This window comes from Prionailurus bengalensis, chromosome X (genome assembly GCF_016509475.1).
Source record: "Prionailurus bengalensis isolate Pbe53 chromosome X, Fcat_Pben_1.1_paternal_pri, whole genome shotgun sequence".
NCBI lineage: Eukaryota > Metazoa > Chordata > Mammalia > Carnivora > Felidae > Prionailurus > Prionailurus bengalensis.
In genome coordinates, this window is record NC_057361.1 from 14,965,816 (window position 1) to 14,993,083 (window position 27,268).

Here is a 27,268-nt window from a genome sequence, read left to right on the forward strand (position 1 = left end):
AAACACTGGGGTGCGTGTGCCCCTTCGAAACAGCATACCTGTATCCCTTGGATAAATACCTATCAAAATAACACCAGCATTCTTCACAGAGCTAGAACAAACAATCCTAAATTTGTATGGAACCAGAAAAGACCCCGAATAGCCAAAGCAATCTTGAAAAAGAAAACCAAAGCAGGAGGCATCACAATCCCGGACTTCAAGCTGTATTCCAAAGCCGTAATCATCAAGACAGTATGGTAATGGCACAAAAACAAAACATAGATCAATGGAACAGAATAGAGAACCCAGAAATGGACCCACAAACGTATGGCCAACTAATCTTTGACAAAGCAGGAAAGAATATCCAGTGGAATGAAGACAGTCTCTTCAGCAAGTGGTGGTAGGAAAACTGGACAGCGACATGCAGAAGAATGAACCTGGACCATTTTCTTACACCATACACAAAAATAAACTCAAAATGGATGTCGGTGCTTAAATTTCCACAGGCATTTAACCACTCTGTGACTTACCTGAATCAAATATCTTTCAAATTCATATGGAAAAATCATCAATGCCATTTAAATATGTTCTTAGTTGATATATAAAGGGATCTTTGTTAGTTCTAGCTCAAGAGAAGCCACAGAAAACTTAAAAGTAATTCATTAAGCAGACATGCCTGCTGTGGTGAGTCCTGCTGGATGTTGCGAATAAAGAATACAAAGGGCATGATGCATAATTGTGGAGAGCGCATAGAGAGAAGGCCCAGGACATGCCTCAGAGACCTCATCTCTGACCACATGACCACAAAGATGTGGTCTCTGCCCTTGAAGAGTTCATAGGCTGTCGGAATGAAAATGTCAAGGGGGGAGCCTGGGTGGCTCAGTGGGTTGAGTGACCGACTTCAGCTCAGGTCATGATCTCACAGTTTGTGAGTTCGAGCCCCACGTCAGACTCTGTGCTGACAGCTCAGAGCCTGGAGCCTGCTTCGGATTCTGTGTCTCCCTCTCTCTCTGCCCCTCCCCCACTTATGCTCTGTCTCTCTCTGTCTCAGAAATAAATAAACATTAAAAAAAAAAGAAACAACTAGGTCATTCCTTTCAAAACTCAGGTGGTTGGTCTTTTTAACAAGATAATATTTCAGTCTTTATTTTCTGTGATGTTTTTAGTTAAAATGTACATATCTCTATTCTCTCTGTGTCCATTGCTTCATTTCTTCTTGGTCCCTGTAAGATTCTTAAGAGGTACTTAGAGCAGCTAAAGTGCCTAACTCATTTAGCCTACCCTTTTGGAGTATCTTTCTGCTAGGTCTTAGGGGCATAGAGTTATGTGAAGTGTGTGGGCTGATGGATCTTAATTCCAGTCTGAGGTGGGACGTGAGGCTGAATGGCATATCCCAGATTCCACTGCGGCTGTGGTAAGAGCTTGTAGTGCTAGGGACCACAAAACAACCTGGAGGATCTTGAAGTGCTTCCCAAAGGAGAGTTTTAAAGGAAAAAAAAGAATTAACTAGAATTAGCAGGGTTTGCTTCCTGTGATTTAAGTAGCAGCTAAAAAAAAATAATAAATAAAAAAATAAAGTCACCTCATGGGTACTTCCTTACCCAAATAAATATTCTACTGAATTGCACAGTACCTCTTACCTGGTAGGAGCTTGGAAAATGTTTGTTGATTGAATAAATGAATCAATGAAGAAAGGATGAATGCTAGAGGCAGAGTGTAAGCAAGTGTTGGGAAGGTTCACTTGAGAAATTGCAAATAATTAGCTATAACAGGAGCGGGGGCATTTTGTTTGTTTTTGGGTTTTGGTTTTTTTGAAGTTAGGAGATGAAGCATGGAGTTAAAACTTTATACTGGAAACCTTGGAAAGCTGCCAGGCTGCATGGTATGTAGCACATCTTTCTTTTCCTCAATCTGGTGATTGACAACAGAGTATGTTTGAAATATCTATCATGTGCAAACTGATGACCTCACTGAGGTCTTGGAGAATCTTACTAGAAGAGGATTTCAACCAGAATGCTTGAGTGATATTTTTGGCATCAAATAACTAGCCACACAATAATTTTCTTCACTTTATAGAGTGTTTCTTGGCTAATTCTCTTGAAAAAGTGAACAGTTTGAGACTTCTTTTCCACAGTTAGTTTAAAAGCATGGTCACTTTTGGGATTTTTGTCCTTTCCTCTTTTGCTTTCGCACTCAAGGTGGCCGGCCCAGCTTCCTTATGTGATGGTGGTAAAGAGTTCCATGCCTGTATGACAAGGTGGTACAGTTCATTTCTGTGGACGTTTTTGTTACATACCTATTATATGTAAGATAAAGTGCTGAGTACTTGTCTATAAAGGCAAACCAGACTTAGTTCTTTCAAAAATATTTAGGCTGTTGTTTTATGTTTGATATTCATCTCTTTCCATGGTAAGAGAAAGTGAATGTGGTGTTTTCTAGTTTGCTCCATAACGCATAAAAGATACAACAAGTTTTAACTAACTTAACTCTAGATACTTGGAAGATAAGTTTTTAAGAAAAACTTGCTACCTATGTTGGATGTAATTTTCAGTTCTCTACATGAATATGGTTATGGCAAAAAGCAGGGACTTGGAGCTTGTTTCAGATGTTAGTTATACCATCTTTGTCTGCATATGTGTGAGCATGTCTATCAGAATGTATGATCACATGGTCCCTGGAGGTAATCCAGTTCAGTTGTTTGAATAGAGAGCTTCTACGTTTCTCTCACTCTCCCTATCAGTCTTTCACATTTTGGCAACATTATAGTAAACTGAAGGACCTTATGCCTTAGGAACCTAAAGATGTTATACAGAACATAATTTCTGTTGCTTTTGAACTTTGGAGTTTCCTTTTTTTTTTTTTTTTTTTTTTTTTAGTTTATTTATTTTGGGAGAGAAGGAGAACATGAGTAGGGGTGGGGAAGAGAGAGAGAGAGGGAGAAAGAATCCCAAGCAGGCTGCACACCGGCAGCACAGAGCCCAATGCAGGGCTTGAACTCACAAACCATGAGAGATCATGACCTGAGCTGAAATCAAGAGCCTGACACGTAACCAACTGAGCCACCCAGGTGCCCCAAACTTTAGAGTTTCCTTAAGCATGTTTCTGTCCAAAAACGCAGGCATATTTCTCATGAATCAGAAAAAAACATGTTGTTTTGGCTTTCTTTACCAGTTTTCAGTATTCCCATTTTTCTTTATAGGAAAATGTCAAAGTAGGGCCCCAAATCAAGGATTATAGATTTCATATTTTATATATACATGTATGATCCATCAGCTTATTGATGAATAAAAGGAAAATAGAATGAAGCATTCTTTTTTTTTTTTTGGATACATATTTTTAAAATTTTTAGTAAGCTCCACACCCAACGTGGGGCTCAAATTCACAACCCTGAGATCAAGAGTCACAGGCTCTACTGACTGAGCCACCCAGGCGCCCCAAGAATCAGACATTCTTAAGCAGTGGTTTTACAGTCATTTTAGCAGTACTGTTTCTAACTTGAGCAGCAGGTGTGAGCTTATACTCATGGGCCTGATTTTTGTTAGCACTTCCAGGAAGCATTGAGCAAATTGCCTCTATTGTAGCTCTGCTACTGTTAGCATTCTATACATTGTTTACCCACCGATGTCTGAAAAACTTAAGTCTGCTGACTTCAATAGTATCTACATAATTTCTTGGAAAAAATTGGCCCTAAGAAAGTTAGGCACAGTCATTCCTTCCTTCAGTAAAGGAATCTGTAGCAAGCTATTTGTCTATCACTAGTTCAACAAGACAGTAGATTTTTGTCTTCATTTGGACCATAGTTTTTTATGTTGATCATCAGTCTGTTTAATTTTAAACCTTTCTTTTTTTCCCCCCTGTCATTGTATCTGAATATTTATGTATTTAACAGGGGTAATATTTCTGGAATACCTGGTGATATATCTTTGGTGAATAAATTGTTTTTTTTTTCCTGACTTTTTCTTCTATCCTGGTTCCAGGTGAGAGAGTAGGGTGAATGCCTCTGTGTAGGGGAAATTATTGTGAGACTTAAAAGAGAAATGATAGGCAGGCCCTTTCCAGGTGCCAAAGACATGTATGTGAGCAGAACAGGCAGAGTTAGGGCAGGCAAGTCTTGACTTTCTCCCCCCGGCCCCCATTACCTCAAGGAACTGAAATTCTGGATTTAGGGAGACAGTAGGTTGAGGGTAAAGCCAAAAGTGTAGGAAGCTTATGCTCCATTCCCCTTTTGTAACTGAGGAAACTGCCTTGCAAAGTTGCCTCATCACAATGGAAGCAGCAACAGCAGGGTAAAATGTGGCATGCTGTGGTTAGGTGGAGAGAGGATTCCTGGGTCTCCTTCAGCTTGTGATTGGCCCCTAAGGAATCTCCAAGTTACTTCACACTCCAGGGAGCTGGGTTGAAAGCCAACGAACCTGTCATTGGGATGCTGTATTGAGGGGCAAGCCAACAGCACTATAGTTGATAGCCAGGTTGTGGGTATAAATGAGAGTCTGGATGCCTTCACCCTCAGTTAAAGCAGTGAATGAGCCGAACAACCAGGCCAGACACCCACACATAACCTGAGTCCACAGTCCCCATGGGGTCCAACAGCATTATCAACCAATGTCTGGGGTCCAGGGCTATAAGGCATCTTGTCCTGGAGACCAGAGTCTCAGGGGACAGTATAAGGGCCTCTGTGTATTTGTCTGAGAACCCTTCCCTTACAGTGAAGTTCTGTAATCCCACCCACATCCATACACCCATTTGCCATCTTGATAGAAACAGGGAGAAAATCTGAGGGGGAAACTGACTATATAACAAATCAAAGCCACACTGAGATACCACCTCACACCGGTCAGAGTGGCTCAAGTGAACAAATCAGGAGACTATAGATGCTGGCGAGGATGTGGAGAAACGGGAACCCTCTTGCACTGTTGGTGGGAATGCAAACTGGTGCAGCCACTCTGGAAAACAGTGTGGAGGTTCCTCACAAAATTAAAAATAGGTCTACCCTATGACCCAGCAATAGCACTGAGCCTAAACGTCCATCAACTGATGAATGGATAAAGATGTGGTTTATATATACAATGGAATACTAGTTGGCGATGAGAAAGAATGAAATCCTGCCATTTGCAGCAACATGGATGAAACTGGAAGGTATTATGCTAAGTGAAATAAGTTAGTCAGAGAAAGACAGATATCATGTTTTCACTCATATGTGAATGTTGAAAAACTTAACAGAAGACCATGAGGGAGGGGAAGAGGAAAAAAAAATTAGTTACAGAGAGGGAAGGGGAGGCAAACCATAAGAGACTCTTAAATACACAGAACAAACTGAGGGAATGGGGGGAGAGGGGAAAGTGGGTGATGGACACTGAGGAGGGCACTTGTTGGGGTGAGCACTGGGTGTTGTATGGAAGCCAATTTGACAATAAATTATATTTTAAAAAATGAAAGAGCATCAAAATTGGCAAAGATGAAGTCAAGCTTTCACTTTTTGCAGATGACATTATACGTGGAAAACCCAATAGACTCCACCAAAAGTCTGCTAGAACTGATACATGAATTCAGCAAAGTTGCAGGATACAAAATCATTGTTCAGAAATCAGTTGCATTCTTATACACTAATAATGAAGCAACAGAAAGACAAATAAAGAAACTGATCCCATTCACAATTACACCAAGAATCATAAAATACCGAGAAATAAACCTAACCAAAGATGTAAAGGATCTGTATGCTGAAAACTATAGAAAGCTTATGAAGGAAATTGAAGAAGATAGAAAGAAATGGAAAAACATTCCGTGCTCATGGATTGGAAGAATAAATATTGTTAAAATGTCAATACCACCCAAAGCAGTCTACACATTCAGTGCAATCCCAATCTAAATTGTACCAGCATTCCTCTCGAAGCTAGAACGAGCAATCCTTTTTTTTTAGTGTTTGTTTATTTTTAATATGAAATTTATTGTCGATTGGTTTCCATACAATACCCAGTGCTCATCCCAACAGGTGCCCTCCTCAATACCCCTCACCCACCCTCACCTCCCTCCCACCCCCCATCAACCCTCAGTTCTCAGTTTTTAAGAGTCTCTTATGTTTTGGCTCCCTCCCTCTCTAACCTTTCTTTTTTTTTCCTTCCCCTCCCTCATGGTCTTCTGTTAAGTTTCTCAGGATCCACACAGGAGTGAAAACATATGGTATCTGTCTTTCTCTGTATGACTTATTTCACTTAGCATAACACTCTCCAGTTCCATCCATGTTGCTACAAAAGGCCAGATTTCATTCTTTCTCATTGCCACGCAGTATTCCATTGTGTATATGAACCACAATTCTTTATTCATTCATCAGTTGATGGACATTTAGGCTCTTTCCATAATTTGGCTATTGTTGATAGAACAAGCAATCCTGAAATTTGTGTGGAACCACAGAAGACCCCGAATAGCCAAAGTAATATTGAAGAAGAAGACCAAAGCGGGAGGCATCACAATCCCAGGCTTTAGCCTCTACTACAAAGCTGTAAGCATCAAGACAGCATGGTATTGGCACAAAAACAGACACATAGACCAGTAGAATAGAGACTCTAGAATTGGACCCACAAAAGTATGGCCAACTAATTAATCCAAACCTTAAGAGACTCTTAAAAACTGAGAATAAACTGAGGGTTGATGGGGGGTGGGAAGGAGGGGAAAGTGGGTGATGGGCATTGAGGAGGGCACCTGTTGGGAGGAGCACTGGGTGTTGTATGGAAACCAATTTGACAATAAATTTCATGTAAAAAAATAAAATCAAAGAGACTATAAACCAGAAAAGACTGAGGTATCACAGAATGCAAATTAAATCAAGGTCAGAGCTAGTAAAGAAAGGTTAAAAGTTATAGAAAGTTAAAAAGCTGCAATTTCTTGGCACATCTTAGATCTAGAGTTTGAGGATATATTTCCAAAGTTAAATTTAAATTTTGTACTCTTTGTTCATTATTGAGCACAGCTTAAGTCAATGATTATCTGATTGGGGATGTAGATTGCTGCAGTTGGCATGCCTAATTAATGTTTTGTCTCATTTGATCACTAGAAGTAAGTTTTTTATTTTCTCATTATCTACTTATTGTTATAAAATAAGGACAAAATGAAATAAAGTTCTAACACAGTTGTGCAACAGCTGTGGTATGGACAGGATAGTTAACATTACTAAACTGAAATGCTGCTGTCTGGCAGGCATCATTACCATGTACTCTTTGAAATTACCTTTCATTTTCAGACACAACCACAGTTTGAGTGTGGTGTAGACAAAGTGGTTTTAAAGCATCTGTATATAATGTCTGAAAGAGTTCTATGAAAATTAAGTATATCTTGAATTTTGTATGATCTATAAATAGGGAGCTAAATTGTTTTGAAAGTCTCTCCCTTTCTATTGAAAAGAGTTGCTATTTGCCCTGCCATAGAGGTTAGTGAAAATTGTTCTTTGGATGCCTAAATTTTCCTCTTAACAACTGCATTTTATTTTTTGAACTTTGTATTATCTAATCTATAATATTAACATAGGATAGCAAATTCATATTGGTCTATAACTATGAGGTGAATTATTTTTAAATAATTCATTTTAAATCAACTTTATTGAGGTATATTTTACATATATACAACAAGATGTACCCATTTGAAGTGTACATTTCTATATCCAATGTAGATTGGAAATTGTAAATTTCCAACAGAAATACCCATTTCTATTATCCAGTGTCCAGGTTGACACTGATCCACTAACAGTCATACTGGGCCTTGTTAGATGTACTTACAAAGCCTTTCTGGATATGTGGATTTGTTTGTATTTATCAAGTAAATGTTTGTAGACATTTATGGTTTTTATTCTTATATTTATGGCACCCAATTGTTGGCCATTTAGGTAGCTCTAAGTCTCACACTAGTATAGGATATGTTCATTTTTAATGTTCAAATAAAAGTCGTTGAAGACTTTATTGTAGGAATTCCAGCGGCCTCCTTAAGAATATGGCTTACATTTACAGGAGAGCCTCCCTTTTGATTTTCTCTTCCCACAAAACTCATGGTCTGTTATCTCACCTCTAGAGGCTCTTCCCTTCTTTCTGTTCCACATGGACCCAAGCTTTACTGCTTTTCTTTGATTTTGCCAAAGCACCGCTAATACAAAATGACTGGATGTTTGTGGCATGTTTCCACTAAGGATTTGGTGACCTCATTACTAAACAGGACCATAAGCAACATGCTGGCCAGTTCTCAGATCTGTGACTATTTCTGTCATGGGAATGCTTCATGTCCTAGAAATGTTAGATATTAGTAGTTATGTGACATCTCTGTTTTTATACTATGTTTTTTCAGGCTGGAGGAAATCTCACTAGTTTTATCATAGAATGGAGTAGAGGTGATGGTGAAAGATAGCAATCTTTATTTTATTGTTTCAGGTGGAGAAATAAATCAATAAGTGCTAATTTTTTAATTTAGTAGGGCTTCTTAAAAAACTTGATAAATTGGCAACCTTGTAACTGCAACCATTTTATATAGTAATGCTAAAGAAGAGGTTTTTAACAGAAAGAATGCAGTATCAGTTTTGCAGTGCATTTTTGTGATTTGTTGGAGGCTAGCGTAGCAAATAGCAAAATAGGTTTTTAATCAAGATACTGTAATTCCCTCTGAACTTTAAGAACTTATTCAAATTCTTGCCTACTAAAGGGCTTCTGGAGAGGGCCAGATGAAATTTTAAAGAGTCTTTTGTTTCATTATCTTCATTTTTTGAAACTTTTTAAAGAAAGAAACAAACAGTTCTATCTTAATATGTCTCCTAGGGATATACTGTTCTTTTAAAAACTTAAATGCATATGTTTGTATTCTGTGTTCTCATGTTTTATTAACTTTGAAAAAAGTCCCTCTATACCAAAGAATGTCTTTTTTTTTTTTTTTAATTGTGCTAGGAAAAGGTATTTCTCTGTTAGGCTCTAGTGGGATTAGTAAATGATGCCCAAAAATAAGGATGACCTGGGCCAGCAGGATGTAAATTTTGAATTGGTGCTGCCGTACAGTGAGACATTTACACTGGGTCTTCCTCTGTCTTGTTCGGTACACTTTGGGACCAGTCATACATTATTTTTCACCCACATGCTTGTAGTCCAGTGGTAGAGTCAGACTTTTATCCAAGTGGTCATAAAATATGTGAAAGTGTCACTTTAGTAAAAATTACGAAGAGATGTTTGCCAAGAGAACATATGGGGCTTTAGACTTAGTCACAAGGCTATGAGAAGGCTTCCCTGAGGAAGTGAGGAATTGTGCCAAGGTCTGAGAGAGAGGTAATTTAGGGTTGAGTGGGCAGGGGAGGGCAAAGCTTTTTGGAGCAAAGGGAACTATAGTAGGGGAGGTCTTGGGGACGATGGCTGTCGCTCACCAAGCAAGGACGACCTAGGGAGAGGAGGCTAGAGAGCGTGCCCAGAGTGATCCCTTGATGGGCCTTGCTGGCTATGTGAAGGGGCTTTGACATAGTCTTTAAGGGCAAGGGAGTTTTACTAGAGTTTTAAGGGGAATGGTGGAGTGGAAACAGATTTCCATTTCTAAATAGCCACCTGGCTTTCCCAGTGGCAGACACATTTATATTTGAAGGGTTAGAAGGCTGGGTAGTACTCCACGTGGGAATGCGAAAGGCTTGGATTGGAATGGGAGTCAGGTAGAGCAGAACTGTGGACTGATTGGGAAAAGATTTATTTAGGAGGCTAAATTCAACAGCACTTGAGTAGACTTGGGGTTGTAGACAAGGGAGATATCAAGAGTGACCCTAAATATCTAGCTAGATATTTATCTGGTCACTGAGCTATGGGGACAGGAGCCAGGACCAGGAAAAGAGGGAGTGGTTAGGCATTCTTTCTAGATATTTTATACTTCATTTATTGTCCTCTTATATCTCAATAAAGATTTATGGAGGGCATTTCCAGCACAGAGGGGAGTAGAAGGGATTTGATGGAAATAATTTTTTTATGGAAATAAATGAGAAACTAGATTTTGTTACAGAGGAATTTTACTACTGACTTGGCTTGAAGGCAGTTGTTTTCTATGTGAGTCTTAAGATTCCACTTCCCCCATCTTCCTTTTTTGGCTGCTTGCTGTCTTGTGTTCTTGATAATGTATTAATATTTTCATGAGACAGTCCTCTTTCTAGAGGCTAAGCATGAAGTAAATTCATTATGAGTTTTCCTTGTAATGCTTTTTAAGATGTAAGCATTTTTGTGAAGTACTCTTAGCATACAAATCATAGACAGTTTAGAATTTACACCAGTATTTCCTGTGACAGTATCCCCATAATGTAAACCTTTGTAGCAGTTTTGCTAGTTATTGGTGTAGACTTTGTGTGACTGCTAAATTGCTTTTGGCTGACTGAAAAGCATCACTGAATTTTTAACAAAAAGTAAATAATATATTTTCATCTATCTTTTGGTATATCTCACTGTATAATGTTTAAATGGGGCCATGTTACAAAAGTTATTATAAAAGTAAACGTAATCTCATTTTGTGAAAATGAGATGAGTGTAGACATTTTAGTCCCATGATTAATAGCTTTACTAGTTTTTGAAGAATTAGTCTTTTAATCATCTCATTTTCACCTAAAATTTCTTTTCACGGTATATAATTCTTTTTATTTAAAAAAAAAATTTTTTTTAACGTTTATTTATTTTTGAGACAGGGAGAGACAGCATGAACGGGGGAGGGTCAGAGAGAGAGGGGGACACAGAATCTGAAACAGGCTCCAGGCTCTGAGCTGTCAGCACAGAGCCTGACGTGGGGCTCAAACTCACGGACCACGAGATCATGACCTGAGCCAAAGTCAGATGCTTAACCGACTGAGCCACCCAGGCGCCCCTATATAATTCTTTTTAAAAGCTTTACTTGATCGCCTCAAAGTGGCCAGTGTCTCTTTTAAGGGGGAGTGTTAACGGTGGAACACCACAAAACAGTTAAAATGAATCAACTAGAGCAGAGTGTTTCATTGTCGGCACTTTGGACATTTGGGGCCGGGTAACTCTTTGTCATGGGGGCAGTCCTATGCACTGTATGATGTTCAGCAGCAGCCCTGAGCTCTACCCAGTAGATGCCAATAGCCTCCTACCCTACCCCATTGTGATAACTAAAAGGGTCTAGAGACATTGCCAGATGTCCCCAGGCAAGGGGAGGGGCACAGTTGTCCCCAGTTGAGTGCCACTGCACTAGGTTTATGTTTAAATCTCAGAAACACAATGTTGTGTTTAAAAACAAAAAGCTGGGGCGCCTGGGTGGCTCAGTCGGTTAAGCGTCCGACTTCGGCTCAGGTCACGATCTCGCGGTCCGTGAGTTCAAGCCCCGCGTTGGGCTCTGTGCTGACTGCTCAGAGCCTGGAGCCTGTTTCAGATTCTGTGTCTCCCTCTCTCTCTGACCCTCCCCCGTTCATGCTCTGTCTCTGTCTCAAAAATAAATAAACGTTAAAAAATAAATAAATAAATAAATAAATAAATAAATAAATAAATAAAAAACAAAAAGCTGTTGCAAAAAGATGCTCACAGTAACACGCCACTTACGTGATTTTCAATGTTCAAAACAGTAAAATCGTTTATGGGTAAATCCATTTGTGATAATAAAAACATGCATGGGGGAATGCCTGGGTGGTTCAGTCGGGTGAGTGTCCAACTTTGGTTCAGGTCATGATCTTGAGGTTCATGGGTTGCAGCCGCACATCACACTCTGTGCTGACAGCTCAGAGCCTGGAACCCGCTTCGGATTCTGTGTCTCCCTCTTTCTCTGCCCCTCCCTCACTCACACTCTGTCTCTCAAAAATGAATAAATGTTTCAAAAAAATAAAAAAAAAATAAAAATATGCATGGGAGTGCTACATAACAATTTCAGGATAGAAGTTCCCTCTGGGGAGAGAAGGAATGGGAATGAATGAAGGTATATGTATGACATTTTACATTTCAGCGCGAGAGAGTGATCAGAAGCAAATAAACCAACATATTATCGACTTCAATCTGACCTGTTTTCTGTATATTTACATGGTCAATGTGCTTTGAACTCCTGCGGGCCTATCATATAACATTTGTTGTACTTTTAAACTATTTTCATAAACAGTAATTTACTGACATACATTATTACCAACGTATACACTTCTGTGTATGTGAGATGTTTCATTTACTCATGTCAAACCTAAGATGTCACATAAAACCTCATGTAAAGCAGGGGCCCAATAAACTGTTCTTAGTTGACTGACTGAAATGCTCTTCTTATTGGCTATAGATTGTTTTCCTTCCTGATATGGTCTGAAGTACTTCAATTTAGTAGTTGATCTAACTTTTAATATTGGCAAACTATGGTAGTTTATAGGTGATAAATAATATAGGAAAAGAGATTTCTTGGAAAGCAGTCTAGTTTTTATCCTTGTGTATCCTGGTTAAAAATGTGTATTTCTATGGTACTTGGCAAACACATGTTAGTTCCATTGTATCTACCTGCCATGGAATATATCCTGTGCTTGAATTTACTCCTATTTTATGTGTGCTCATAATGTAAAAATTAATCATTTATTTTAGAAGGTTTCTATGAAATAAGAGTCAGAATAAAGATGAAAATAGAGCAGACATTAGGAAACCATTAGAAAATTTTTATTGGTGATAGCATGTATTTTTGAGAAAAACAAAGATGAGAAATAATGATGTCTCCCCACTGTGGAGGTGTGTATGTTTCAAAATATATCCTTTTTAGCAACAGAACTTAACATACATGGCTTGCAAAGGTGGTAGAGCATGACCATGGATGAGAAAGAAATGGCTTCCAGAATCAGATTTCGTGGGTTTAAAGCCTTAGTTTTATTACTTCTCAGCTGTATGATCTTGGGGTAAAATATAGAAAGAACCTCATTAAAACTGTTGAATCAGTATGTTGTACACCTGAAACTAATGTAACATTGTGTGTCAAACTATATTCAACTCCCCACCCCACACAGCTCAGTATATCCTCATCTATAAAAAAGTAAGTAAGTAATAAGTAAGTAAGTAAGATCCTCTTCACAGTGTGATTTGAGAATTAAATACATGGGAAGCACTTAGCACAGGGCCTGGCACAAAAATACTTAAATAGCCTAAAATAAAGCTTGCTTTTTCAGGTACCATATCGGTCTATACTGTAACAATGTCTGTGTTTGTAGGGTTTTGCTTCTGTTGAAGGAGGAGCATTTCATTGTGTAAAAGCACTTAGGACATTTGGGATATTTGCATACAAAAAATGTGGATTGAAGTATTTTAAAATACTTAGGTGTCAAGTTGTATTTCCTGCTATTTGGATGAAGAAATAAAGAATTTTTCCCAAGGTATGGCTTCCTCATGGAGGAATTAATTACAAAATGAATTGTAGAGTATAACCTTTGGAATCCATGAATAGTAAAATCGAATCGCTATTTTTTTTTCTGTTCTCCTTTATAATGCATGTTGGGTATTTTAAATTACAGAGCAAAACATTTAAAACCATGATTTCTGAGGCACCTAGGTGACTCAGTGGGTTGAGTGCCTGATTCTTGATTTCTGCTCAGGTTATGACCCCAGGGTCCTGGGACTGAACCCTGCCTCGGGCTCCACTCTGAGCATAGAGCCTGCTTGATATTCTCTCCTTCCTTCCCTCTGCTCCTCTTCCCCATTCTCTCTCCCCCGTCTCTCAAATAAATAAAATGGAAAAAAAAAAAAAAAGATTCCCGATGCTTCCTTATAAAGTATATTACCAATTTAGAGAATTCAGTTTTCCAGAGCATAATTAAATCAAGTTATGTAACTATATTTTAAATAACTTAGTAAATTTTATGATTGTTAATACCAATTAGTTGTTTTGCCAACATCTTTTTTTAATGTTTTTATTTCTGAGAGAGGGAGAGAGAGAATGAGCGGGGGAGGGGCAGAGAGAGCGGGAGACACAGAATCCGAAGCAGGCTCCAGGCTCTGAGCTGTCAGCACAGAGCCCGACATGGGGCTTGAACTCACTAACTGTGAGATCATGACCTGAGCCGAAGTTGGATGCCCAACTGACTGAGCCACTCAGGTGTCCCATGTTTTGCCAACATCTGAGGGGACAGTTGATTCTGGCCATAAACCATTGACTAGGGAGCCTTAGATAGTCACTAGCAGGAGTAAGGTTGGGTTACAAGTCTCTGTGTTCAGGATGGTTGTTCAGTGATTGAGGCATGATTTTTGTAGGGTAGAGATCTTGCGAATGATGAAAGAAATATAGACCCTCTGGATATTTTTCTATTTTTTACTACTCATAAAATTTATTTTTCATTCTCTTTCTAAATTTTTTTCAACGGAGGAAATTTATTTTGGTAAATGTTAAATGCCTTGATATAGCTTGTTCACACATGGAGATAGCAGTACAATTCAGGAACCTCTTTCTTTTTGCATTCCAGAGTCATATAATTGTAATTTTGAGACAAAATTAAGGGTGAGGTATGGAATTACCATTAATAACTTACTTATATATTTTATCACATCCTTAGTTTGTTGTTCAAAATGTCAGCTTTTAACTAACTCCTTGTTTAAACAAAGTGAGATACTGAAACAAGTAGCAAATTATGCCTATCATGCTGACTACAGCTGGTGACATTCTGTTGCAGACGTTGTGGGGGCAATGGCATGCTTTTGTGAATAAATTGAATTTAAAACAGTTTTTCAGAGCTATTTTTCATATATTTTTCTTCTTTGTCTATACCTATATGATATGTAGCATCTCAGGGTGGTGGTAGTACAAGTAATAAAACTTGGTGTGTCTCCTCTTACCTCTCCATTACATACCCATGAAGAGATTTAAAAAGAAAACCAAAAACTGATAAAATTTCTGTTAATTAAGAAGCTAAAAATTGGTTGTTGGCCAAGTCCAGGGAGATGGATTGAAAAACACAGCCTTGAACATCATGCTCCTTATTCTACTTTCTGAACCAGAATAGGGCAAACTGTCAAAAAGGAGTGGGACACATACTGCTTTTGGGTAGCGCCCATGCCTGCTGGAGCTGGAAACAGGTAGCCGTCTCATGGTGGTAATTGTCATTTGACCCTGAGGGAGCTGGAGTTCTCTGTCCCCCAACTAGCCTACATCAGTACCTGTATTGCCAGAATTTTCCAGCAACGAAGCACCCCAAATACAGTATGGCATGAAGCAGAGAAGGACTGGAGGCAGCAAGTTGAGTCGTAGGATTCACAGACTCCCATGGCAAGGTGTAGTGAGTGTAGAGTAGAGGGAACGGGATGTGCTAGGAAGTGTGGGTCCAGCGAACAACTTATTCTGGCAGCCCTTCCCCAGGTGATCCAGCCTCAGAGCAGCCAACACAACCAGAGGAGTGTTTGCTGGGAACCCAGGTTTTGAAATTGGGCTCGGTTTCATCAGTCGGCCTTTTGACGCTCGGGAGGCTGAAAAACCCAACTAACTTTTTGGTTGTCAGATGCCAGGCCTAGTGCATCTCTTCCAATCTTTAAAAAAAAAAAAAAAAAAAAAAAGGCAGGGAGGTGTACCTTATGAAAAGATAGGGCAAGACAAAGAAAACACTGCTCTGAAGATTTAGAAGCAACACGTAGTTCTAAAAATGATTTTTTGTAACAAGCAGATGAACACTCCTGAGGGAGAGCCAGAAGGATATGACCTCTATGGTGAGAACAAGTTGAAACAAGGCAAAAATTATCAAAGCCAGCTGAAATAAGAAGATAAACCAAAAATGAAGAAAGTAAAAGAGCAAAATTGATGCAACAGTTTTGATTAATTCACTCGTGAAATAGTCATTCGTGAAATATTATTGAACCTACTATGTGCCTGCTATTCTAGGCACTTACGCAGTAGTGAATAAACCATACAACGCAATTATGAAAGGTCCAACCTAAAAGTTACAAGGTTTCTGGTGAAAAAATATTAGGAAAATAGATTTAGAAACAACATTTAAGGTTGCTAGAAGAAAACTTTTCTAAGTTCATTGATTTCCAGGTAATACTAGCTCAAACCTCCCCCTCCCCTTCCCCCCCACCCTCATACTGTCTTCTGGACATACTTTGGTTAATTTAAAATTTTTATTCCAAAGAAAAGAAGTCCTAACAGGATCTAGGCAGAAACAAAGTTATCTATGTTAAAAATCAAATTGGCCCCTGACTTTATTTTCTTCTTCTTGTAAGAAGAAAGTGTATGGAGAAGTAGTACATGGATTTTGTTAGAGACTTTTTACTCCTATGTGCTGGAAAGTTGCTTTAATAAATGTACAAACGTACAATGTCTGTGATGTGCATGGCACTTTGCAGGGCTTTGCAGTGCATAAGATTTTATAGGGACCCCGAAGATGGTGGAGAACGTAAGGTCGCCTTCCCAGGAATTCTGTGCCTGCCAAGTTGCCATTCGTGTGTGAGAGAACTTGGACATATGTCATGACTTTCCTCAGAAAGCTACTCAAAGATGCACACTGAGCAGAATCTTCATGCAAATTGAGCTCTAAACAAGTGTGAAAACCACAGTAGAAAAGGACTGGAGGTAAAGATTGAAGCTAATAAAATATGTAAAGAAATACAGATTACATATAATAGCTCATGTGTGTATAATTACAAATTAAATACAACAGCCAAAATCTATTCTCAAAAATAAATTTAACAAAATGGTAAAAGAAGAACCAGGGTCTATAATCCCAGATTAATTTAAAACAGTTTCAGGTCACAACAATCTAAATTGGTTCTGATATAAGAATCAACAGATCAATAGTGTAGACTAGACTAGAAAGCTCTGAAAGAAAATCTAGAGCATGTATGTAAGAATGCTAGGAAACAACAAAGAACTAAAAATCCATGGTAAAGAGTATTGGGAAAATTGATTCAGTATTTAGAATTCTGTTGAATATAGATTCCCTCACTATGTTAAATTACAGGTGGATTGAATAAATTATAGGTGGATAAAGACTTAAGGAAAGAAATTAAATCATTAGAATATTGAGACATAACTGTGGATGCATATTAACCATACTGAGGCTAAGTAAGGACTTTGAACACAAAAGTAGTGGACATAAAGGCATATATCAATAAATGTGACTGTAATAATAAGTTATATTCAACAACAACCAAGCCCTAAATAATTCAATGATCACGTTAGTCTAGGGAAAATATTTGCAACAAAATTTGGCAACAGGTTCACATCCATGAATCAACAAGAAAAATATTAACTTTAGTAGACCTTTTTTCACTTACCAGTTGATAGAAGGAAACTTCTCTGACCTCACTGATGTCTAAAGACTTTTTCCAATGATTGTATTTACTGTTAGCTGTGGTCATAGGATGGGTATTTTTATATACTGCTGAAGTGATCTGTGAAATGATATATTTTTGGGTATCAGTTTTGGCAGTATCAGGAGCCTTTAATGTTCATACCATTTGACCCAGTTATATCACTCGCCGAATTTACTCTATGAAAAATAAAGAAGCAGATGTTAAAGTATGTTCATTGACCAGACAGTCAAATAACGATACATTAAAAATGATGGTTTTAAAAATTATTCAGTGACAGGTTAAAATGTACCTCATGCAATATCAAGTGAAATAAAAGCAACATGTAACACCATATACAATATTACAATTCCAATTTGAGAAAACTTTACTGGAAGAAAACAAAGCAAAATACTAGCAAGGGTTGTGCCTTTTATATTTTAGGTTTTCTGTAATGAGTTTGCATTATTTTTATAAGCAGTTTGAATAAAAGTGAAATGTTAAATTCTTTCCAGCACCTTCTGCTCTTAAGTGCATGTAAGTTTCCACCAGACATCGAAGTGATTTTATATAGAAAACTTCATCTCTTTGGCTTCATTCTTTAAGTAAATATATAAACTGTATTGAGTGAGTGAGAGGGAGGGAGAGAGAAAGAGAGAGTTGAGAGGATTTCCATGATATTGGTGAAAGAGTAACTTTTATACAGTGAATTCTATTTATGAGATGCCAGAAATTAATGCATTTCTTTCTTCAAGGTGATGTAAATAAGTTCGTTGTCAGTTTAAATTTGTAGTCCTATCATGAGCAAATTTGAACTAAGTGAGACCTTTTATAAAATCAGACAAAGGTAATACTTAGGATGCAACAAAACGATGCCTGTGGGTCTCCATTTAGAGTGCAGTATAGGATGAAGCATGACCTGGAAGAACTCTGCCCTACAATGCGAGCATTTTGATTCTCCCTGAATGCGTGTATAGTGCTGCGTCTTTCTTTGTGCTGGGAGCAGAGTTTCCCAATAGGGCGTGTTCTTTCCCTTATACCTTGTACCTTGTTGGTTATTGCCTGTTAGTGCGTGCATTTGTAAAGACTTTGTTTTGATGCAGTGACAATCTTTTATTAAAAGATTTGCTCCTACAGATCTGAAAGTATAGCCACTTAGAGTACAAAAGAGCAGACCTGAGTCATTCAGAAGACCTTTCTTTATAACATATTGGCTTTGAAGAATGTATATATTATTTTGCCAAAAGCTTTTTTATTCCTTTTTTAGACCAGAATAAGACATGAGTTATTTAACCTCGTGGTACTTAGCTCTGAGTATTTTTATTTCCTTTCCAGCCTTCATTTTCTTCTCCAACCAAAAAAGACACACAAAAATTTTTTTGCAGTGTTTCCGTTTAAAGTGGGGTTTTGCTCACAACCCACTTGTGTTCAGGAGAAGGAAATAAAGGCAAGAGTGGGGGTAGTGATTGGTATTTGGCAGCAGATGTTTGTCTCTCTTTGGGTTTGAAATGACTATCCATAGAGAAGAACTGGGGAACTAGGCTTGTTAGGAAAAGTAAAGTGAAGGGCGGAGACTCAGAAGGGGAACTCTGTTACCCGCAACTACCAAGTATTGTAGAAGCCTTTTCTTTGCTATAGAAGCCTAATTAAAATGTGCCCCTGAGTTTCAGAAGGAACTACAGATGATGGTAAATATTATATCATATCAGTCATCCTGGCACTTTTTTTTTAGCGTCCAGACATTAACACTTACAGTTTATTCATGGTCTATTGCCATCTCTGCTCTCGGTTCCCTTCTCTCTCCCTTTATTTTTCCCTTCTCTGACAATGTCTGCAGGGTGCTTAGAAAGAGAGTTTTGGAACCAGGAAATGAGGGGCTGGGAAAGAAGAGGATCTTTTTTTTTTTTTTTTCTTTTTTTACTCTCTGGTTTCTTGCCCTCAGTCTCCAAATATACCCCGACACTAATGGGATTCCCAGTTTCAAAGACACTGAGGAATGACTTTCTGCCTCTTTTTTCCTTTGCAGGAAACACATGAAATTGTGGCAATCAAGAAATTCAAGGACAGTGAAGGTATACATGTGTGTGTGTGTGTGTGTGTATCTGTCTTTTTCTTTTTGTATTTAGTCCTTGTGAACAGAATGTAGAAGATATGGGATCTAGCTGATTAGCCTTTGTTCCTGAAATTTTAACATCTGCATCTCAGAAAGTGAATATAGCATATTTATTATCATGCTTTGCTTTGAAACATCTAGCTCCTTCTGTGTAAATCAAATCTCATGATATTAGAAAATTTATCATGTATTTTAAGGTACAGTCAGCACTGGAAATCTTGCTTCAAATGCTAGGTAGAAGGCATGCTATTTATAAATATTAAAATGAGAAAACTGATTTGAAATAAATATTTTTGTGAGTTCACATAAGTAGGAAGGGCTGTGTGAAGGGCTTTGGTATTGATTGCTATGATCTTCGGTTCTTAGTTAGAAATACATGGATAAGTAGTATGTAAATGGTATCAAGAAAGTGATTTTGTATTTAAAATGACTCATTGGAAGAATAAAAGCTTTTCAAGAAGAAATACCATAGTTGGGGTCCTTGGTCACACGTCCAGACCATTTCAGATGGAGTACTAAAATTACCCTATGCTGGGGCACCTGGGTGGCTCAGTTGTTTAAGCGTCTGACTCTTGATTTTGGCTCAGGTCATGATCTCACAGTTTGTGGGATCAAGCCCTGTGCTGGGGCTCTGCGCTGACATCACAGAGCCTGCTTGGGATTCTCTCTCACCCGCTCTCTCTGGCCCTCCCCAGCTTGCATGGACATGCATGCAAGCTCTGTCTCTCCAAATACATACGTAAACTTTAAAAAAGAAAGAAACGTTAAAAAAGTTACCCTATGCTGGGCAAGAAAATTTTAAATAAAGCACTAAAAAAAAAAAATGTACAAAAAATAAATAAAGCATTTCAGTAGTTGATTAGGTTTTAAATCTAGATTATTGGCCATCTAAGGATAGCCTAGTAGAAAAACTTACCATGAAGACATGCATGGCCTTTGAGAAGCTCTAGGCAGCATTTTGCCAATTTTCTTCCTACAGAGATCCACAGAAATATTTTTTTTACATCCTAATCCAGTATCTACATACATAATGTCCTATATATAACTGAAGTAAAAGTATCACAAAACTATTTTACTAATGGGAGGTTCTTCATTTTTTGTTGTTTCCTGCTCATATAAATTCACATAAATGCCTATTTGTGGCATCAGATAACATCGATTTTACCACTGAATCATAACCTGCCTTGTGGAAAATAGTGCCCCAGGGTAAGAGGCACTAGCATAGCATTAACTTTCGTATCAAATTGGAAGTATGACAATGGCAGTCGTAGCCTACCTTTATCAGCACACATTGACTACACACCGTAAGCCTCTATATTTGTGAACAGTTTCATCACCCATACTTTAGACACTTAGCCGAACATTAAATAACAAAAAGGGCTCACTAACAAGGTCCTGGGGTAGATTCAGTAGTATTTGATATATCCCAACTCTGATGTGCTGGTTATGTGGAGCACACGCATCATCTGGGAAACCTTAGCAGCCGTTGTCTTGCCAGCCTTAAAGAGAATGCAATAAAAAAAGCTTTTAGCTTGTTCTAGAGTGTGTTTGGGGGGGGGGGGGGGGGACCTGCTTCAAAGGATATACCTGTAGTCTGACAGGAAGCAATAGCCCCAGGCCAGTCCACTCTGAGACCATTGGAAATGAGCTCTTTGAGCAGTGGCTTTGGGCTAACCACAGGTGTCCAAGAGACAAATGGTGATCTACTAAAAAGAGTGGTTGCAACAGTAGATCAAAGCATAACCTTTGCCTTCATGTAAAGACTTCTGGCTGTGCATTCATCTTGTAAGGCACGTCATCAAGCATCAGTTAACCACCAAAAATAATAATTGTCATGAAGTTTTTGAAAAGCAGTACAAACTAGGCCACGTATGCCATTGCTTTAAAGAAAAAAAAAACCTGCCATATTCTTCACAATCTCTGTTCTGTTCATACCATTTCTTAGCTTCAGTTAAACAATGTGTTTGTACCTGTTGTGATGATACCTTCAGAGTGGTAATCAATAACATCTGTTTAAATGTATTGAGCCCTGAGACAGGTGCTATGAAAGCCCTGAAGAATAAATCAGGGTGATTTCAAGAAGCTTAGTAGAATTAAGACCTGTAAGTAAATAGCAGTAAAACAGAGTAGAAAGCAGTCAGTGCCTGAACGAATTTGTTTAATTTTGAGGCAAGAGACATTGTTTCTAGCTGTGGTATCCTGGGAATGTATGAATAGTGTAGACATTATAGGAAACATTTGATCAGCCCTTATTTCTGTGCACTGACAAAGCATGAATCCCCTCTACCCTCCTCTCTGCCAGACCATTATCAGTTACCATACCTTACAGGCATTGCAGCCTTGTCACCCATCCACCTTGCAGATGGACACCTTTGTAGGTATGCCCATATATACTTCTGGATACTTCATAAACATTACTGTGATAGAATCTAAAGACATGCAATTATTCATAACTTTTTAGTTCCAGTTCTAGTCTAGGCACACTTTTCAACTGTTTCTAGCTCTCCCTGGGAGATATCATACTCTCTGTTCTGTCTTAACCCTTTCCCTCCTGCCTGAGTAGAATCTTTTTTTGTTGTTGTTAACATGGAAGCAAGAGCTTTTTTTAAATGTTTGTTTGTTTGTTTGTTTGTTTGTTTGTTTTGAGAGAGAGCGAGAAGGCAAACCGGAAGAACAGAGAGAAGGAGAGAGAAATCCCAAGCAGGCTCTGTGCTGCTGTCAGCACAGAGCCCAAGGCGGGGCTTGAACTTAGAAACTGTGCAATCTTGACTGAGCTGAAACCAAGAGTTGACGCGTAACTGACTGAGGCACCCAGGCACCCCACTGCCTGAGTAGAATCTTGCTTAATGGAATATGTGTGGTGAACAATCCTTTTGGAATGTGAAGTGTATATAGATAGTTTAGTACAGATGAGAATGTCCATTCAACCCCTATGTAAACCACTTAATTCTGAACCATTCTATCACCTTAAATTTCAATCAGGAAAAATCTAATAAAAAGTAGAGTTTCATCAGAATATCCTTAATGTCATATAGCTCTCATTAATCTCTTTTATTAGTTTCTCTGAAAATATTCTGTTGATATTATATGACCCTTCTAAAACCCAGTGTTTAAAAATTTTTGTGAAGGTCATGAAATAATCCTGTAAAAACATTGTTATACTGAAATAGGATCTGAACTTGGTCTGATTTGCATTCAAGCTAATCCAGTATTCTCATACTGATGATATGAAGGGATATTTTATGAGTATATATTACTTTCTGTTAGCTTTAAAAGATTATGATCATGTCCTATTTTCTTGTTAAATTTGTAAATATTTCAACACATTTTTATAAAATGTTTTTGAAACTACATAAGGTAGGACCAGTATTTTGTTCAAGCTGTCCTTGTTATCCCAGGATAATAGATCACTACCTAAAATGGGAACTAACCTTAAATAGTAAATAAAAGGTTAGATTGGGACTTTTAAGTTGAGAAAATGGAACAAAAATTATGAAAATACGTTTACTTCATTTTATAGTTAACACAATTTAGATTATAATAGCTATTTCTTAGAAAAAAGAATCCAGTGTTAACTTTTTTGAGGGAGGGGTAATTTTTGCAGTAAAATTATAGGCTAGGACAATGAATGACTTTCATAATGATAAAAAGAGGCTTATTAAAAAATATACAAAAAACTTTGTCAGTTTTATCTTTATTTTTGTATGTCCCTGTCTTTCTGACTACATCCTTGTCAGTATTTTGCTCTCTAGTTGTTAGCTGTTAGAACTCTATCAATCATTTATCCATATCTTTTGTCTCTGATTCTCCTACATACTGGGTAGGGATTAAAACCTCATGTTAAAAATGAGTACTGTGTGAGTGATGACACTTTTATCTGAGATCACTTCATTAGTTAATAGTTTTTTGTTTTGGGGCGCCTTGGTGGCGCATTCGGTTAAGCATCCGACTTCAGCCAGGTCACGATCTCACGGTCCGTGAGTTCGAGCCCCGCGTCAGGCTCTGGGCTGATGGCTTGGAGTCTGGAGCCTGTTTCCGATTCTGTGTCTCCCTCTCTCTCTGCCCCTCCCTCGTTCATGCTCTGTCTCTCTCTGTCCCAAAAATAAATTAAAAAAAAAAAAAAACGTTAAAAAAATAGTTTTTTGTTTTGATGACTTTTGGTGCTTTTAAAAAATATTTTTAAAAAATGTTTGTATTTTTGACAGAGAGACAGAGAGACAGAGGGAGTGGGGGAGGGGCAGAGAGAGAGAGAGGGAGACACAGAATCCAAAGCAGGCTCCAGGCTCTGAGGTGTCAGCACAGAGCCCGATGTGGGGCTTGAACTCACGAACTGCGAGATCATGACCTGAGCCGAAGTCGGACGCTTAACCGACTGAGCCACCCAGGCGCCCTGACTTTTGCTTCTTTATGCATCATTATAAATGCAGAGTTTCAGATAATGAATTCTTAATGATACCCTGAGTGATATAGTATTATGAGTTTGTCTATTAATGTAAGTTCTCACTGAGAAACATTAACTATAAACACCTAACCAACCAGAAGTCTTCAAAGGATTAGTTCTATTCAGTATTTGGGTTTTCTGAGAAGAGAAAAATGACCCCAGACTAAAAAGGTACTAGAGATTATTTAGTTAAAAGATACATTTTGGACTATGTATAATGATAGATTTAGCCTAATTCATCTCCCCTTCCTATAACTACAATTGTCTACAATGAGATTTGATGTCCGAATGATAATCTTCTGTCACTGTTGGATCAACATTCTCATGCGCACACGTGTACAAATGTCTGTCATCCTCAATTTATTAAATAATCCAAGAGCAGTGATTTAGAAAAGATAGATTTGAGTGAACAAGAGTTAAAAATGTTGTCTGCTCATCCTTTACTTGAGGAGGTCCTGTGATCTAGGATTTATCTTTTATTAAAAAAAAAATTTTTTTATGTTTATTCATTTTTGAAAGACAGAGACGGAGCACAAGCAGGGGTGGGGCATAGAGAGAGGGGGACACAGAATCTGACACAGGCTCCAGGCTCCAAGCTGTCAGCACAGAGCCTGATGCGGGGCTCGAACCCATAAACCACGAGATCATGACCTGAGCCAAAGTCGGACACTCAACTGACTGAGCCACCCAGGCACCCCTAGGATTTATTTTTGACGTATATTTGCATCTTCTGGTGTGACAACATCTTTTGCTTCTTAGGACTTTTCAGTCTTTCCCTAAAAGTACGGGTGATGAGGTGAGGAGGGATCCTCCCTACTTGTTACATGGCAAGGAAGCTGATTCTCAGGGAGCTGTATAGCAGTCCGCAGTTAAGATGGAATTTAGGTTGTATCTCTGCTTTTATATCAAATTAAAAGGCTTGCATTTCATATCCCGCTGTTTATCTTTTCTGTAAATAAATACTTTTTTCTCTTGGAATGGACATATTCTTTTTATTTTTGTTTTTAAAAAAAATTTTTTTAACGTTTATTTACTTTTGAGACAGAGAGAGACAGAGCATGAACGGGGGAGGGTCAGAGAGAGAGGGAGACACAGAATCCGAAACAGGCTCCAGGCTCTGAGAGGTCAGACAGAGCCTGACGCGGGGCTTGAACTCACGAACTGTGAGATCATGACCTGAGCCGAAGTCGGACGCTTAACCGACTGAGCCACCCAGGCGCCCCGGACATATTCTTTTTAAACATGAGAGAATGTGTAATTGGTCATCCATTCTTTCCTCCAATTTATTTCATCCTTATCTCTACTCAGACATTAGAAAGCTCTATCCTGATTTCTGGATTGAGGGAATTCTGGTCACATTTTTGCATAATGGTATAAAACAAGAGCTCATAGTCTTTGCTCCTTAAATTCAAGAACTTGATTTCTCTGTAGGAGAGGCCTTGAAACAAATTTTCCCACCTTTGGTTAAACAGAATTCAATTAACTAAGCTTGAACATTCTGGCTAGTCATGATTTCACCAGACTTTCTTTTAATGTCCAAAATGGATCTCTTTCAAGCTTCAGGGGTTCTTCTAGGATTTGATGAACATTTGCACCCTTCATAATTTAATACATTTCCATTGTGCTCTACCCAGTCTCTGCTGAATTCATCTTTTTTAGTATATATGATAGCAGCACCACCGTTCAAACCCCCTTGGCCGTGTTAATCGCCCTCTTGTTGGTATTCCTTCTTCAGTCAGGGCAACCCTTATGGTATCCTGATGATTTTGTACAAGGATGGGTTGGCTTTCCCCCCCCCCCTTCCATTGTACCTGTTTAAAGGTCCATTTTGGGGGGCCTCTTTGTCTATACAAGAATGTCAGGTTTATGATTTCATAAAGTAGGTTACAGCTATTTCTGGGTTTCTTTTCCAAGCCCACAGTTCTTTAAAAATAGAGTTACAATAGAGTTTCTGTTCATCTTTAGGTTTTTCTCTTTTTATTACTTACTTTGCATTACTTTTGCTCCTGTGACTTTTTTTTCTTAAAAATTGTTTTTCTTTTAACTTTAGTGAATCTCCCTTCTTGATTCTTAGTGTGTTAACTTGCCTAATTGGCAAGCTAAAAGCGGGTTAGTTCTTTGTTTTTTTCTTACTTAACGTCCTTCTTCTACCCTGCCAATTAATCATCAGTCAAAAAAATTTATGTAACATTGTCAGACTTGCTGCCTGTGCTAAGGTAAACACCCTCAGTGGAAACTGACGACCAAGCCCATTAGCATGCACATAAGCAGGACTTGCTCGGATGCACCGGGTCTTAGAGCTGCAAGGACCTTCGAATCCTCTAGTAGAAGCCCAATTCCTGTTTATAGCCAAGGAACCCACGGTCCAAAGCTGTACAGTCAGTATGTGATTAACTGGGAAAGATGCAGGCCTCAGGATCTTTGAGTTTTTCTTCCATCCATACCATGCTGCTTTGCCACTCAGCTAAGCAGTAGCAGAGTGTAGACCCGGACCTGGGTGTTCGACTGACTCTCTAAAGCTTGCTCACTACCATCCACCGTGTTGCCTGTGTCCCTTTGTTCTACTTAGTGTGGCATTCCCTTCCCTCACCCCGAGGAAGCTATTCTTTATAGACTTGGGTTCTTCATTTGTAAACTGGAGGAGCCTTGCCTATGTAAAGAATCCACAGGATTATCTCAACTGGAAGGCAGGGATTTTTGTGCTCACTTGAGTAGGCTGTGCCAGCACCTTTAAAAAATTGCCTCACTAAAGAGCTTGGCTACTTTCTGAACCTCTGAGGTGAGAAGCATGTGTAAGTGGAAAGTATATTCCTTTTCTTCATCATCCGATCGTTTAGTGCTGCAATTTCATCAAAGTACAGGGTAAGCCAGGAACCTTAAAAGTACTTAGAGAAACAAAAATGATAGGATATACCAAGTAATGAAGAGTGTGCATTTTACTTGCACTTAGGGAATTAATAATTCTGCTTCCTGCCTGTTCCCATTCATTACATTCTTAGTGCTGAAGTGCTTACCTCAACTTTGGATATCTATGACAGGCATAAATTAGAGTAAAGCCTTCATTTCCTAAAAAAGATAGGCAGCTCAAACGAGGTGGTTTTGGCCCCACATGCTAAGTGGTTTTGTGAACTTCTTTTTCAAGATTAATTTCTCTTTTCTCTCTAGCCATTTTTACGTAGAGTCAGTATAGATTTGAATGATGTCTATATAACAAAGCATCAAAATTCGGTGAGGTTTAGGCTCATAACCAATGAGATTTTAATGGAAAGAAATCATTGGTTATTAGATTTGGAAAAAGCCATGGGATTTTTTAGGGCGTGTGTGGACGGGGAGTGTGCCCATTTATTTTGTTATTTTATGAATGAAAAGTTAAGTGGCTTGCCCAACATCATATGTCACAGTGTTGGTTATTTAACCGGATCCAAACTATGGGTCTCCCAAATCCTACTCCAGTGTTCCTTCTTCTAAAACCATTCTACTTCAGCCATTCTGAGGTAGCTTTATCTGTTAGCAAAGTAA

At 38.4% G+C, this 27,268-nt stretch overlaps 1 protein-coding gene across 4 annotated transcripts in view; it reads left to right on the forward strand.

The window, feature by feature from the left end:
• Positions 1 to 27,268, forward strand: part of CDKL5 (cyclin dependent kinase like 5) — a 214,930-nt gene that overhangs the window by 105,448 nt on the left and 82,214 nt on the right. For all 4 annotated transcript variants that reach the window (XM_043570770.1, XM_043570769.1, XM_043570768.1 and 1 more), the window contains exon 4: positions 19,222 to 19,267. In XM_043570770.1, coding sequence (XP_043426705.1) covers positions 19,222 to 19,267 — 46 coding nt within the window. The remainder of the gene's footprint in view (positions 1 to 19,221; positions 19,268 to 27,268) is intronic.